Raw genomic sequence first — 18,268 nt, forward strand, 5'->3', positions numbered from 1 at the left:
CACCTTGGTAAGTAATGCTGTAGTTTCTTCAGAAACTGTAGCATACTTTTAGGGTCTCTGAAAATAATACAGTGACACGATATTCATCTTTTTGACTCCAAACAAAAAAATCACTTAACCCAGCCGAAAGTTCTCTATGAGAGGAGAAAAGTAGTTTCTGGATTTTGCTAGATTTGTGTTTTATGAGCCTCTATAGCTGTAGTCGAAAAACGGAAAAAAATCGATGAAAAACGTGGCCGCGTCAAAAAGTGCTGAAGACTGGAATAAACTCACAATATTTTTCGAGCTATGGTCATGCGAAATATAAAAGAAAATTGCTCAAAATTGAATTTGACGAAAAAACTATAGAGGCTCATAAAAAACGAACGACAACCAATCCAGAAATTAATTTTCTCCTCATGAAGTTTTCGAGCTATGGTCAAGCGAAAAATAGAAGAAAATTGCAATAAATTGCTCAACATCGAATTTGCCGAAGAGACTATAGAGGCTCATAAAAAACGAACGGCAACAAATCTAGCAAAGTCCAGAAATTACTTTTCTCCTCTCATCGAGTACTTTCGGCTGGGATAAGTAATTTTTTGTTTGGAATTTTTGTGTTGTGTTGTGTAATTATATTAACCTTAGGATATTACAATAATTTTCATAAATGAAGATTTCTTTTGAATAAAAAAAATTTTTACAAAGCGTATAAAAAAGATTAGAGACTAACGTTGCATCGATTGTATGTATTCTTAAAGAAATTTCTTTATAACAAAGGCGAATATCGTATTTTCAAATTTTCATTTCACAGCAAAGAATTTTGTTTGGGAACACATCCAATATATCGAGAACTCAGATTAAAAACCATCAATGAAAACAGATGCCTTTAATTTATTTTGTAGACTTTACTGTTTACAATTTCTGCCACAGAGCCATTAGTATCCATTTAAAACTTTGCTTGGCGCTGGGAATATTTCAAATGAACAGAGTGAAAACAAAGCAGTAATTCTCTTTGGAATTAATAATTGGATTCTTGGTTTCTTTGTTTTGTGACACAATCGTACTTAGGAAGTATAACATTTCTAGGAATTATTCAAGTGCTATTGCATGTTTACGATTTATTTTCCAATATTAAAGATAAAAAAACAAAAATCCTAAAATCCAATGGGAAATAATTTTTCGAAAAAAAAAATTGAATTCAATTATCCTATGGATTAAAAAAAATATTTTTTAAGAAGGGCTCAGTGTTGATTGGTTGTATAACAATTATCCATAGTTGTCATTTATTTTCAATTTAAAACATTTTTAAATATATCGCTAAATACTATTTTTCCATAGTTATATTTTAGTTTTATTACTATAGAAACTATGAATTAGTTTTGTCATTGCATTTTCTTTTGTTATTGGTCCGGTGCCATTCGCTGCCTAGCTAAAGGGCTGAAGTAATTTGAGTTTGCGACGTTTGCTACTTTTTCTACGTTTACAATTTTGCGACAGTCGCAAACCTAAAAAAGTTTGATACAGACCATCTCTGCTGTTTACTGCAACGTTCCAATTGGTAAATTTCAAAATTTACCAATTCCTTGGAAATCGTTATAAACGAATTCGACATACATATACAGTGAAAGCTCTCAAACATGGACACTCTGAAAACTGGACACCTCCCAAACATGAACAGTTGTCTGGGGACGTTTGCTACATTAATACATTAAAATTAACCTCTTATACCTAGAACTACTCAAAAGTGGACAAAATTTGGGCGACCGTGGGTGTCCACCTTTCAAAGGTTTCACTGTATATTAATCGTCATTGCATGTCATTTATACATTTTTGTACATAATTTAATGATAAAAATAATTTTCATATTAAAAATCGTTTATCATTATTGGTATTTTCCATATTATATGACAAAATTGTTTATTAAAAAAAAAATCTTACAGCTATTTTGGAAATAGAACTATACTCATTTTCTAATGGAGATAATTGCCACTCCCATTCTCTAGATTATGCATGAAGATATCATGTCATCAATATTTTGATAACATGGATAATAAAAGCAAAATATACACACTTACATATATTTACAAACAATCCATCAAGTCCTTCATAGTCGTCATCATTACCATAAAGTCAATATCAACTAAATGTGAAATCAATTGTTATCGTCGATCTTAGTATAAAAACAAAAAAGTCAAAATCAAACAAAGCTAGGCAATGCAAATAAAACTCGATATAGGTATGTATGTATATCCGTCCCACCTCTCATAAGTGTATTGTATGTATATTGTCTGTCTAACTACTAAACTATATTTTTACTTTTGTTGACATTATAACGCTCTTATATATGTCATCTGTTGTCTGTGAAAGGAAGAACTACAACAAAAACAAGAAAATAAAACCAACGCCAAAACTAATGCATATTTGCAGAGATAGGTAGAGAGGGAGATCTCTCCCGAGAGAGAGAGAGATAGTGTATAGGGAAAACTAACACATCATCAATAAAATAGATGATATCAAATGAAAATTGTGAATACACAGGAACAAATCGATTAATCATTTCAACAGTTCGAAAGCAATAGACAAAAAAAAAAAAAATAGTATAACTATGCCCACTCATATGCAAACATTCAGGCAGTAATAACACATACAAACATACGTTACAAGTTTAATATGAACAAACAAAAAATGGTCTGCTTAACTTTAAGGCGTTATGATTTACTGATATTATGATAGGAAACATAGCGGCAGATGAGCCCGCCAAAGCAGAACAAAATAAGTTTGCAATAACATTTGCAATTGGAAATATGTTTTTGCTTTTTACTTTACCTTTTTTGCTTTTCAAATACCAACGTTCGCTCATATGTTATATGGTATATGCCTACATAGAGATGTACTCTAAACCAATGTAAATTATGATGGCGCTATCAATCTAACTTAAATTAATAGCCAATAAATCCAAAAAATCGATTGTTGAAGACTAAAAAGGATAGAAGACCAAATGGAGAAATTTTATTGAAAGAGAAATTACGTTCGTTCATAAAGAATACAAAATTTTTATTTATAAATTTCCTTTGTTATTTAGATGTTATTCATTTACGAATCTCTTCCTTCTTATAAAAGTAAAAAAGATTAGTTCTTTTTTACTTTAAATAAACAAATAATGTAGAAAGTCGGGCGGGGTTGAAACCACAGAAAGTGACCTTGTGCTAAAATTGAGTAAGATCGGTTAATAAATACGGCCACTATGGTCAAAAAAAAGTTATTAGGGACAAATTTTTGAAAATCGGGCGCTGCTATATATGGGAGCTATATATAAATCTGAACCGATTAAGATTATATTTTGCAGGTTGGGTTGATATTATAGAACATTACTTTGTGCTAAATTTTAGTAAGATCGGTTAATAAATGAGGCCACTATGGTCAAAAATAAGGTTATTAGGGACACATTTTTGAAAATCGGGTGCTACTATATATGGGAGCTATATCTAAATCTGAACAGATTTGGATGATATTTTGCACATTCTGTTACTGCTAGAGGGTACTGGATCTAGCCAACTTTGAGTAAGATCGGTTAATAAATAAGGGTTTTATGGCTAAATTTGGCAAAATAGGGCGATACATATATATGGGAGGTATATTTAAATCTGAACCGATTTCTTTGAAATTGTACACATACACACAGCTATATCTAAATTTGATCCGACTTCTTCCTAATCCAATAGCATTCGTCCTTGGGCCAAAAAAACACCCTGTACCAAATTTCAAAATCGGTTAATAATTGCAAGCGGAATCCTGTGAACAACAAATACATGGACAGACGGACGGACGGATACCAAGCGCTGAGTCGACTCAGGAGATGATTCGGAGTCGATCGGTATATATTTTATGGGGTCTAAAATCAATATTTCTGGTAGGCACATTTTTTTGGCAGATCAAAGTTATTATACCCTGAACACTGTGTGGTTTAGTGTACAACTAGATCTAATGGTACCAAATCAGTACCATATTAATCACGCCTTAGTTCATTCTTATTATTTTTGAGAAATTTCGGAAAGATTTCTTCTGCTTTACTTAGCATTGACTTTTACGGTCGTTGAAATTTATATCTCACCTTTAGTTCATAAACTTTTTGAGACATACTTCATGTAAGGAAAATTACATTAAAATGAACTAAAACGTAAGATAATTTCAGCATTAGTTTAACAAACGGTCTTTGTTTTCTGCTTGCATTTAGAAATTATTAAAAACTAATAAACTAATTTAAACTAAATTAAAATTTAACCATACTTTAAAAAATGTAAATTCCTTTTCATAATTATTTTGATCACATCCCACATTATCTTTGAAAACTATTGAACTCACGAAAAATCATCTCAATTTTGCCAATTCAAAAATAAAAGGCTTTCCCAAATTTTCACATTCATTTCTCATACCATTGCAATGTCATGCGAAAACCGCAAACATGTTGTTATGTATCGCATTTCCGATTTAACTTAAATAAATGTCTTTATAAATCAACTGCCAACTGTGCCGGCAAGATTATCAACATCGTTGCCACGTTGTTAGTATGTCACTAAGACCAGCCATATCAGCGCCAGCGCTAAACACCAACACAAATTCAATAGCTCTGTTCGGAAGAGCCATAAGTTATATGGGCGTTCAAACAAAAACGACCAATATCCCAACCAAGTAACACAAACATAGTGATCTAATTTCTTCCAAGAATCGAAATCGAAAAGAAAATCCATAAATTACCAGAAAATACATGTATGTATGCCTGTCTGCCACAAAATGTTGCAAGCATCATAGTTTTTTGTTCATTCAATGCGATGAAAATATGGATATTTGCAAGGGCCGCCGTAGACGATGCTATTCAACATGGCATTTTTTAGACGTGGTTGGAAAAAAATACTGTCTAAGGATTTCAAGCATAAACTCCCTGTCGCATCGTCTGGTCATGTATTTATTTTGCAAACGGGCCCTTTTGACTTATCTTAAATCTTAGACAATGGAAAACTGAGGAAACGAACGAGAGAAGCAAAAGATGAAAATGCAACGCCTACAGATAATTGAACTAGACTTTGGTTGATAACTTTGGGTGTTCAACTTAAAAAAAAATATTCATATAATCTCATGTGTAGAAAATTTTATTTATGCATAGGTATGTATACAATATTTTTATACCCTAAACTACATAGGGGTTATTATACCCTAAACCACATAGTGGTTAGGGTATAATAAGTTTGATCTGCCAAAAAATGTGCCTACCAGAAATATTGATTTTAGACCCCATAAAAAATGGGGTCTATATGGGGTCAGAATCACCTCCTGAGTCGATCTAGCGCTTGGTGTCCGTCCGTCTGTCCATGTATTTGTTGTTCACAGGATTCCGGTCGCAATTATTAACCGATTTTGATGAAATTTGGTACAGGGAGTTTTTTGGCACAAGGACGAACGCTATTGAATTTGGAAGAAATCGGATCAAATTTAGATATAGCTCCCATATATGTATCGCCCGACAAATGGGGTCACGTTGTGCTTTTTTCAAACGGATCGTCACCAAATTTGGCAAAAGGTAATCTTTTTTACCGCCCTTCAAGTCTTCAAAATTTCATCCAAATCGGTTCAGATTTAGATATAGCTCTCATATATATGTATCGCCCGATTTTTCCAAATTTGGCCACAAAACCCTAATTTATCGACCGATCTTACTCAAAGTTAGCTAAATGTAATCTTCCATAGCATTAACTGTATGTGTAAAAAATCATCGAAATCGGTTCAGATTTAGCTATAGCTCCCATATATATGTACCGCCCGATTTTTCTAAATTCGGCCATAAAACCCTTATTTATCAACCGATCTTACTCAAAGTTGGCTAAATGTAATCTTCTATAGCACTAACTATATGTGCGAAATATCATCGAAATCGGTTCAGATTTAGATATAGCTCGCATATATATGTATAGCCCGATTTTCCCAAATTTGGCCATAGAACCCTTATTTACTAACCGATCTTACTCAAAGTTGGCTAGATCCAGTCCACTATAGTACTAACGGTATGTGCAAAATTTCATCAAAATCGGTTCAGATGTAGATATAGCTCCCATATATGTATAGCCCGATTTTGAAAAATTCGCCCCTAATAACCTTATTTTTGACCGTAGAGCCCTCATTTCTTAACTGATCTTTCTCAAATTTTGCACAAGGTAACCTTTTGTGATATTAATCAAACCCGCAAAATATTATTCAAATTGGTTCAGATTTAAATATAGCTTCCATATATATACATCGCTCTATTTTCCCTAATTTGGCCATAGTACTCTTATTTATTAACCAATGTTACTCAAATTTTAAATTTTGATGTACTACCCGATCGTATTTATACGTACTTGTAGCTCTTACATAAGAATATTGCTCGATTTTTACAAATTTGGAGTTATTACCCACACTAATTGAACAATTTTCTCTTTTTTAATAATGGGCTCAATATTAGTGGCATACTAACTCTTTTGGTGCAAAATAAACTATAGCTCCTAATATTAGACATTTCTGCTCAGATTGTGACACGACACACATAAACATATACCCCCCTTTATGTTCTCCAAAACCTATACCAATGATACCCCACAAATGCTTATGTTTACTAATTCAGTAGGGGTGGTTTAGGGTATGATATAGTCGGCCCCGTCCGACTTTCTACTTTACTCACTGGTTATAATATTAAATTGAGCCGACGGGCTTTTTGGGCAGCAAATAAATCAATGACTTCTTCAGTCGGCACATTTATTCGGCGATGAACCGACATTAATGCCAATCCTTCGCTACTCGAATTTCTTAGATACGTCTTTAATCTCTTCATTGTTGAAAATGAACGTTCGGATGAGCACGTAGTAACTGCAGGGATGGAAAATGCAGTACTATAGTACTTTTTTCAAACCTTTTTCACCCCGGTCAGTACCGTAGTACCCCCGTGAATGATTTAGTACCTTTTGTGTAGACATTTTTGAATCGATATCAGATTTATGGTACGATAGCTTTGACAAAATATTTTAATATTTTGAGAAAGTCTTTATCAACCTTATTTGCTAATAGTCTTTTACAAATATGGCAAAACAGACATGTTCATGTGGGAAGAAAATCTCGATTTTGTAAGACATAGTCAAAACAGGATTTTATTGAACTTCCAGAAAGTTTTAGTCGAAGGTTAAGGTTAAAGTGGCAGCCCGATTAAGATTCAGGCTCACTTAGACTATTCAGTCCATTGTGAGACTATTCAGTCCATTAGACTTAGACTATTCAGTCCATTAGTCGAAAAAAGAATGCGATTCTATATTATCGATTTTTTATTTCGGTAGAAAATGTTGTCAAAATTTTATTTCTATATAGAATTTTTGCAAAAGTTTATTTTTATAGAAAATGTTGTCAAAATTTTATTTCAATTGAAAATCTTGTCAAAATTTTATTTCAATTGAAAATTTTGTAAAAATGTTATTTCTATAGGAAATTTTTGCAAAATTTTATTTCTATAGAAAATTTTGTCAAAATTTTATTTTCTTTAAAATTCAGTCTCTCGACAATAATCTTTCCGCTCAAAAAATTCCTTTTTTGTACTTTCTTAAAAATTGTATTTTCCATCCCTGAGTAACTGGCAAAGTGACCAAAATTTTTAAAAGAATATGCACGTTTGGAAATATCTCTTTATTGCTTCCATCGCTGAATTAGGCAGGTTTTTTCGCAGGTTTTGCGCCATTTCATTTACACTTGTGTGTTTGGCTGTTTCGTTGTTGTTGCTATGGCCAAGTTTTATAGGTAAGCGTTTTTCAAAATAAAACCTCCAGCTTTTCTTCAACATCTTCGGTAAGATTTTTCTATGCAGCTAAAAATATATATTTATTTATATAAAAATATTCATTCATTTCGGGGGGGGGGGGTTTGATCCCCCTCATCCCCCCCCCCCCCCTGAATACGGCCTTGGACAATAGATTCAATTCTGTTAAGTCTACAATTCTGTTAAGTCTATGCTTATATTTAGTCAATGCATCTGTTAAGTTTCTACTTCTATTGAGTCTATGTTTCTGTAAATTCGAATGTTAGGTTAAATAAAGTAGAAGTCGATAGATGTTAATAAGTAACAGACAGGGAGAGAGAGAGCTAAAGTCAAGTCTAGCTATATGTTACCCTATACCAATACTACGTAAATGGTATTAGAGACATTTGGGTGGTTTTCTAGAAAAAAATACCATGTTCCAATTTAAAGATTTGTTGTTAAAGATACAAATTTTTGTTTGTGATCATAGCCATATTTTCCAAATTTTCATAGTCATCGCGCGAAAGAAATCATAAGAAAATTGAAGTTCGTTTAATTTTGTATTTGCTAATGTACCTGACAACAATGAAACATCACAGACAGTGTTGTCAACTTAGCGTAATATTTTTGTTTCCTTTAATTTTGCAGATGATAGGTGGTCATCATCTGGAAAAATTAGGATAGAATTAAATAAAATTAATATGAAAAATACTAATAGACCATGCGTTTAATTACAAAAAAAAAAAAAACAAATTTAAATAATGGTCGATTATCAAACGAGAACAACAGTTGAGTTAGAAAATGTATATATAAGAGTTATACACAGAGTCGTGGGTTCGATTCCTGCTACGACCGAACACCAAAAAGTTTTTCAGCGGTGGATTATCCCATCTCAGTAATGCTGGTGACATTTCTGAGGGTTTCAAAGCTTCTCTAAGTGGTTTCACTGGAATGTGGAACGTCGTTCGGACTCGGCTATAAAAAGGAGGTCCCTTGTCATTGAGTTTAACATGGAATTGGACAGCACTCAGTGATAAGAGAGAAGTTCACCACTGTGGTATCACAATGGACTGCATAGTCTAAGTGAGCCTGATACATCCGGCTGCCACATAACCTAACCTAACCTACTATTTATATGACCGTGAACTTGTGTCACCGTAAACTTTATAGCCACGTTTAGTTCATAAAATATTTGAGACATTCTTAAAACAAGAAAATTGGGCTGTAGAAAATTTCGAAAACAAAAAAAATAATAAAGTGTAGCTACAAACAAATAATTTTTTTGTAACAAAAATAAGTTAAATTTAGCGTTAATTTAACTACGGAATTTTTTTCGGCATATCTAAATTTTCCCCAAATAAAAATAAAAATAAATTTTACAATTTTCTATAGAAATAAAATTTTGATAAAATTTTCTATAGAAATAAAATTTTGACAAAATCTTCTATAGAAATAAAATTTTGAGAAAATTTTCTACAGAAATAAAATGTTGACAAAAATTTTCTATGGAAATTACAATTTTACAAACTTTTCTATAGAAATAAAATTTTGACAAAATTTCCTACGGAAATAAAATTTTGATAAAATTTCCTATAGAAAAAAAATTTCCTATAGAAAAAAAATTTCCTATAGAAAAAAAATTTTGACAAAAACTTTCTACAGAAATAAAAATTTGACGAAATTTTCTATAGAAATAAAATTTTGACAAAAATTTTCTATAGAATTAAAATTTTGCAAAAATTCTCCATAAAAATAAAATTTTGACGAAATTTTCTAAAAAAATAAAATTTTAACAAAATTTTTATAGAAATAAAATTTTGACAAAATTTTCTATAGAAATAAAATTTTGACAATAAATTTCTATATAATTAAAATTTTGCAAAAATTCTCAATAGAAATAAAATTTTTACGAAATTTTCTTAAAAATAAAATTTTAACAAAAATTTTTATAGAAATAAAATTTTGACAAAATTTTCTATAGAAATAAAATTTTGACAAAATTTTCTATAGAAATAAAATGTTGACAAAATTTCCTATAGAAATAAAATGTTGACAAAATTTCCTATAGAAATAAAATTTTGACAAAATTTTCTATAGAAATAAAATTTTGACAAAATTTTCTATAGAAATAAAATTTTGACAAAATTTTCTATAGAAATAAAATTTTTACAAAATTTTCTATAGAAATAAAATTTTGACAAAAATTTTCTATAGAAATAAAATTTTGACAAAATTTCCTATAGAAATAAAATTTTGACAAAATTTCTTATAGAAATAAAATTTTGACAAAATTTCCTATAGAAATAAAATGTTGACAAAATTTTCTATAGAAATAAAATTTTGACAAAATTTCCTATAGAAATAAAATTTTCACAAAATTTCCTATAGAAATAAAATTTTGACAAAATTTCCTATAGAAATAAAATTTTGACAAAATTTTCTATAGATATAAAATTTTGACAAAATTTTCTATAGAAATAAAATTTTGACAAAAATTTTCTATAGGAATAAAATTTTTACAAAAATTTCCTATAGAAATATAAATTTTACAATATTTTCTATCGAAATAAAATTTTGATAAAATTTTCTGTAGAAATAAAATTTTGATAAAAACTTTCTATAGAAATAAAATTTTGACAAAATAATAAAATTTAGCTACAAACAAATAATTTTTTTTTGTAACAAAAATAAGTTAAATTTAGCATTAGTTTAACTATGGAATTTTTTTCTGTGTATCTAAATTTTCCCCAACTTGTCATTTATAAGGAACAAAGTCAGAGTATTACATTTTTCCAAAAATATTTTAATTGATAAAACTGGAGGAAAATACAAAAAAGAAATCAATATTCGCATAAGGATTACGAATAAGTATTATCCACTTCCAAAAGACAATGGGGAATTGTTAAAAATGTTGCCAAAATATATAGCCAACATTTGATTTCATTTCAATTATTTGGAAGCATAAATGTTCACAATCGTAAAAGGCTTTATAATTGAAACACTAACATGGTATGGAAAGAAAAGCGAATTTTCACCAAGTATAGCATATGGAGAACACATTGTATAGAACTGCAGGAATATTAGCAATATTGATGATCATGATGAAGAGTGAACAAATTTTCAATATCATGTCGCTAAGCAAACACATATACATTAGGAAGGAACATCACAAGAATACTTATACAAATATGTTATGTGGCACCGAAAATATATAAAGCCATGGATCGATATGTACAGAATCTATAAGTATCTATGAAATATATGGTGAACCTAAAGAGAAATATTAAACCGGATTTCAATCTGCACTAATAAAATAAATGAAAACTCAATTGAAATTTTTCCACCTCGCCCTAATATCATGAGCTGCATTTATTGTTATCTCCTTTTCGAGTTATCTTTATGGCCATGGCTACGACGACTAACCGTGTGAAGGCATTCAATAACCAAATAAGCATAGATCCCAACCTCCATAGAAATTTTTGGTGGTGGCAAGTGGTGATATAGGCAAATGCATAAAGCCCCTAGTCAATCGAACGACAAACCAACTAACCAACTGTCACGGTAATGGCCAACATCTATCAATTGGCCAGGCTGGTAAACAACAAGTATCTCAAATTTGTGCTGCGGCCACATTCGTTTAATCGTGAAACGTGTAGGTAAGGAATAAACGAGAAGTTGCCAAAAACAAAAAGTGAAGCTTATGGGACATACAGTAGTGATCTGCAGTTTTCAGCATCACATAGAGGATATTTCTATGGTAACTCTTCCTTTTTTCCTATTCTTTGCTAGAGGCATTTATCATCATTGTGAATATCGTGAGGACACTATTGCTAGTCATGGAACAACGTAATCATAAAAAAGCGAACAAGTTTTACACACATTTTGGAGGCTTTTATGGTTTTTGGTCAATGAGTGGCGAAGATATGTCATTTGTCAATTTGGGTGCGTAAAAACAAAAATGTAGAAGCCATGAAAGAAAGACACTTAACTTGGACAAGCTACAACACTACCAATAATAACAAATCAAGCAATTTGGTAGACTAGAAAATATTCTCATTTGATAGTGTTCTTCTCGTCCGCATTCATAGGATGTCAAGTGACATTTAGACAATGACGACAACGATGATGGCGACATATTTGGGACAATGGTGTAAGTTTCATGAATGGGCAAATGAATGGCACACGTCCTTGGGTGTATTCACTTAGTGGCTAACAGAAATGTTCTTTACATTACTTTCGCCACAATAAGGGGACCAGATAGTCAGTTTAAATGAGATTGCTATGAGATTGAAATCAGGGCAATTTTATAAGGGTTAATAGAATAAAAAATATTGTAGGTGCAATAATTGATGTCATATACAATCGATTATTGATTATTTGTAAATTTAAAAATATTCTTAAATTCTTTTAAATTCTTTAAAGAGAAAATGTAACAGGCAAAAATTCACTTCATCATTCATTCATATTTAGGTTTCTTTTACCAATTTATGTTAACTTGTTTCTAATGTTAAATTGCATTAAAAGAGATCATTTATGTTAAATACTCATTGCAGTGTTAAGTAGTCATTGCTATGCATGTGATCAATTACACTAACAGAATCTTTAACTCTCTTGCTCCCATTAGTTATGTTATATCGCTTATGGTAATCACTCAAAATCTCAATTGTATTTGATTTGTTTATGATACTAATGATAACTGTTTTTCTCTTGCTCTCTATTGTATTTTAGAATAAATACAAAAAGCAAAGATATTTATTTCTCTCAATAATGCTTGTGAAACTTTTTCCTTAATCTTATCTCTTATTGAGACTCGCTCTTCGAAATTAGTCATAGGGATTAGATATAATATCAGTAAACCATTAAATCATATGCTCTCTCTCTCTCTCGTATGGTGTATTAAATTTCCAAAGGGCAACATTGCGTATAAGTACTGTTAGTCAAGTGATAACAATTATATGTTAGCTAATTGGTGTAATAGTCCGAATCTATGGTAACGACGACATATTACAAAACCTATTTAATGATGATAGGACAACGAAAGTTTAAATGTTTACGTTTAGAAGTACAAAAGATAAGTTCCAATATTTCAGTTAATAAACCAAATGCTCTAGGGGTGTGTTAAATTTTCAAAGGACAACATTACGTATAATTACCATTAATCAATTAATAACAATTATACGCTACCAGGGCATAATGTATCATTTATGTATTCTATGAAAACAAAATGATGGACATCAATTATATCTGAAGAGTAATTTCTATTTTCATGGTTTGGACAAATCGTATTAAAATTGTGTTCTTTTCAAAATATCGATCACACCGATCAATATAAAATTTAATATTAAGTTTTTATAGAGCCGCTCATAATTTGTAAATTGTCCTTGAACGAAAATGGTAAATGCCGAAAAGGACCAGTATCGTATAATAATCTTTTTTCGTAGTTCAATATAACATCCATCTAGGCGTATGAGTTGTATTAATTAGTTATTATTAGTTATACGCTACCATGGGCATAATGTATTTTTCAAGTTTTTAATAGATTTCAGGGAAATTTTCGATAAAATAATTGTTAACTTTTCTATAAAAGAATTGTGGAAAAATTAATATGAAAAAATACGTATTTTGATACGGAATTGTGTAATAAATAAAAAAAAACACGAAGCAAATACTGCACAAAGTCCCCTGTCCTTCTCTCAATATTATTAAACCTGTTGTTTTGTCTTGTTAACAAATATTGTTGAAAGCATTATGAAATGTTTCATCATTAAATATTATTATGATTATTTTTAATGGGAAAATTTCTTCGAAGCATATACCTTTATTTTTCATATTCATTGCTCATTTTTGAAATAAATGCTCTTAGAATTTGCTTTTTGCGGAGGTATAATAAACACAAAAGCCAGTCGTGTTTCTTGGGAATATTGAAGAAGCCACATTTTATTGACAAATATGTAAATAATTTTTTTTCTTCTTATTTGTTCGGTTGTTATGTATGTATACATATACATATTGTAAAAATTCGAAGAATATTTTAATAGAGTTTGAAGAGTAGAAATAATATTTATTATTTTATTTGTCCTATTGTTTTGAGCTAGATTTTCCATAAGATTGCATTATATACAAACAAATTGTTCTATTACTTCTAAAAAATTATTATAATGCAAAAATGTGAATGGTACTATTAACAAGTGGATAGCTAATTTGTAATTCCATTGTGTTGAAGATTTCCATTTCAGTATATTCTATAAAGTTGTTTTCTACATAAGCTTCCTTGTGGAAAAAATAAATGTGGACAATTGAATGTCATTTGCAGTACTCGTGGACAGAGGATAAGAGTTTGGAATCAAACTAAAAGCCTTATTGTTCGAAACGAGCTGTAGTAGACAAGATGCAAAATGGACATGAACTTAAATGAAAAGCAGAAAATTTAAGGGGTATTTGGATGTGAACTTTAAGGAATTACCGTGGCTGAAGGATGTGAACTTAAATGAAGTGCAGTAGCTGAAGTAATATATTTATTTATTTATTTTCTGTTAAAAATTTAATTTTCTATTAAAAATTTCATCGAAAAACATTTCCCCAAATATTCAAAATACTAAAACCAATTTAACTCTATATTAGTTAAATTATTATGATTTAGTTAAAATTCCCCCAATTTCACACAAAATAGAATTTCCTAAAATGTTTAACGGCCATTTTCATGTAGCTCCGTTAGGCTTTAACTGCCAGTTAACAGAAAGTAAATTGCAAATATCTTCTCTCCGGTTAACTTTAACTGAAAAATTTTCGTCAGTTAAGTTCCTAACTGGCCTATGGAATATGAAGGCAAGATGACAACTTCGTCCATAATACGGTTTAAAAGTTGGTTAGTTAACGGAACACTAACGGAGCTTCATGAAAATGGGGGTAAATGTTCCAAAAATGTCACCAATTTCAACATAATTAGAGATTTATTAGACATAAGGACAATTTTACAAATTCCAAGTCCAAATTTTCCTTAAAAATACGAAATTTTCTGTTACCAGAAAAAAAGTTAATTATATATAAAAAAAATTAAAAACGTTTAATTTTTTTTGTGTACCTCACAAAACAAAACTAAAATCTACACATTGAATTTACCATGATAGATGACATCTATTTTAATATTTGTCTCTATCCTCATTTTAACCCCTTTATTTTAGGGATTGTCATATGTCTGAAATAGACATAACAGACAGGTGTGACCGCTATGCACGTGTATTTGCCACCAACAAGGTGTGTACATACATACATTTTAATTTGAATAGATTCCACTAAATATAAATTGACTTGTTATATTGCAGATTTCTTCAGTTAACATTCACGGCTTAGGTCTTTCACTCTGAAGTTAGTTACATTTACGCCTCACCCAAGGTCCATTGAGTTTCACACCCACTTAGGTATTTTTGTGTGTTTATATTCAGGCGTTTTTTTTTTACTTCACTCTCAAGGTTATAAGCGACTTTAATTACTTTGCGGCAATTAAGGAGCACACAAGAGAACATAATTACATGCTACAGTAATAGAAGCTTTGAATCTTCTATTTGACTGACTACAAGAGAAAAGTGAGAGAGAGAGGGAGGGAGATTGAGTAGAGAAGTATATTTTTAAGGGCGTTGTCACAACACCAAATTACAACCATCCAACGACATTATAATTGTTATAGAAGGGCCGTGAAAGCTATAGAAACCTTACCCTTGTACGTGTGTATGTGTGTATGTATACCACAAAAGTTATGCCTTTTAAATTGTATGTTACATAAATTAAAATGGAAAATTATGCACACAGAAAAATGAAACCACATGTACTCAATGGTATAAAGGACATACTTAGGAAAATAGAATGAATGTCATATTGCGAAATTATTCATAGAATGCAAACAGGGTAAAATATGCAACAATTTGAGATGGTAAATATAGAAATAAAGGGTTTTGTATTTTATTTTAATTGCACAAAAATACCTATAAATAAACAATCCCACATTTATTAGTTGGGTTGGGTAATAGAGTATCAAACTGCTATCATTATCAAAGAGCTCAGAAGAAAATGGAGGACTTGCGTGTGTGTCGATAAAATGAAACCACCGATTGTTAAACTTTGGAATGTGCATGAAACAAAAAAAAAAAAAAAAAATACGCATCCAGTCAAACCATAATATGAAATAATTTTATGGGTATTTAACTGAAGACTTCATCAGTAGGAATAACGAAAAGGATTTTCAGATTAAACGCTTTTATTGGATGATAACCTCCGCTGAAAAATAAAATTTAAGGCTACTCCATTCAGTTTCAAGACGTATACATTTATAAATAGTGAAATATATGCTTATAAAAATTTTAAAACTAAATTTAGTTTTTAATTGAAAGGAGAAATTACAAAAATATTTTTTTTTATATAAATCAACATAGTCCTTTGATACTAAGAATAATGTATCATATGCAAGGGGAGTTTATATGTGCTATCTAGTATAACGATTTTATACACGGGTATCAGAATGCAATGGTACATTCGAAGATTTTATCTATCGCCTGTAAGTTCCAATTTAGATATAGAACCGATTTTCATTAATTTAGTTAATATTGTGTCCTTAAAGATTTTTTCAACTTTGATCAAATTAGAATTCAATTTATAAAATGTTTGGTAAAGTTGAAAAATAGGATTTTATATGATTAACTTTATTATCGCATATGAGATCAGAACTCAGAATATCAACTTATTTTTTTGAAATTGATGGTTTACAAAAAAAAAAAAAAAAAAAAAAACTATGAAAGTATTTCGTTTAACTCAATTATTCCTACTCATGTTCCAGTTTATAGAAAACAAAAGCCTACGAAATAAGAGAAAACACCGATTCGACGTGATTATAATCATCCGTAGATAGGAATGAAATGGTTTCTCTGTTAGCCATAATACAATACTGCTTTAGCATTGTCATATTTTAAAATGAATGAAAAATCAACATATATAAATTTATACAGATTTCGTTAATTCTCACATTTTTTTTAAAGAAGTAAATTTTACTTTTCCAAATTTTTGGTGGTTAAAAAAAAATGTCGATTATATGATCATGTATACACCTAAAACGGCATCTCTCATTTCACTTCACTGAGTTACACAAGAGACAATCTAATTATTGACGCTCTCTTAATATTAAAGCTGTTCCAGTGATTTTCAAACTGTTGGGCTTATTTCAGCATAACAGAAGACAAACACAAAAATATAATACACAAGCACCTAAACAATAGCCACTCAAACTAAAGCCATAGCTATAACAACGGTACTGATTTTTTTTTTTGATTCAATCACGAAATTAATTGATTTTAATTAATTTTTTATTTGAAATGTCTTCAAGCTCGAGAATTATAGTATGTTATCAAGTAACACAATTTTAATTGGGCATAAAAATATACTTAACCCTCTAATGCCCCATTTTTTTTTGTATGCTGATTAAATATTCAATGTTAACGACACAAAAGCAAGAAAACTAATCAAGAAAAATGTATACGGTAAAATTCAGTATATGCTGCAAAGGCTCTTGAACAGGTTCAATTAAGTTTTCTTTTTATTTTATTCATTTTTGTTGTCTTAAGGTGTGTTTTACTAAAAGCTTCCTTATTTAATGAAGCCCGCCTAAAGGCGGGATTGGGCATAAGAGGGTTAGTAAATTTCAATAATTTTTTTAAATTGATTCAATTCAAAATTGAATCAAAATTGATTGCAAAACTTAGTTATGTTTTTAATTTTAATTAATTTAATTAAAAACATAATTATTTTCAATCGCTTTATTAACTGATTTAGTGATTAAAAAATTAACTGTATCAATTAATTTTCTAATAAAAAAATTAAAAAATTTTCAATCATTGACTTAATGTTTCTAGCTTGATTGAAAAGTTGATTGTATCAATAAACTTTTAATTGAAAAAAGTTTTCAGTTTCAATCAACTTTTTAATCGGAAATATTTTTTGGTTATATTTATTTCTGTTGGCGTTAAGACCTCACTGCCGTTGCCATTTGCTAATTTTTCTTTTGTGTTAAAAAACTTAATTTTTTATGTTTGCATCCTGGGATGCAAGGATAATAGTATGGTTACTGATCCTCCCAAAATCCCAATGTTGATTATCCAGTATTTGATATATATTACCTCATTTTCATAATAAAAATTTGCAAATTGCGTATATTTAAAATGTACAACAATAATAATCATAATTTATATAATATTGTAATATATTCGTTTGGCTTTGTTGACAAGCCCTGTCAAAAACAAAAAACCAACATAAACCAAGACTTAATGACTTTACAACATTCACAGGTACTAAATAGATTTCATCCCATTAGAAAATTAACATATACCTCTAAGTACACAAATGTGATAAATTTATTTTTTAATGAAAAAAAAAAAACACCCAGCCATCGCACACACACACACACGCATATGTCGCTCTTTTGAATTTCAGTTACAAATT

At 30.0% G+C, this 18,268-nt stretch overlaps 1 protein-coding gene across 1 annotated transcript in view; it reads right to left on the bottom strand.

Annotated features, from left to right (window-relative positions):
* The window catches only part of LOC142231079 (uncharacterized), a 35,685-nt gene extending 32,846 nt beyond the window's left edge, over positions 1 to 2,839 (bottom strand). Inside the window, exon 1 of the mRNA XM_075301699.1 lies at positions 2,806 to 2,839. Coding sequence (XP_075157814.1) covers positions 2,806 to 2,839 — 34 coding nt within the window. The remainder of the gene's footprint in view (positions 1 to 2,805) is intronic.
* Between the last annotated feature and the right edge of the window lie 15,429 nt (positions 2,840 to 18,268).

Source organism: Haematobia irritans, chromosome 3, assembly GCF_050003625.1.
Source record: "Haematobia irritans isolate KBUSLIRL chromosome 3, ASM5000362v1, whole genome shotgun sequence".
NCBI lineage: Eukaryota > Metazoa > Arthropoda > Insecta > Diptera > Muscidae > Haematobia > Haematobia irritans.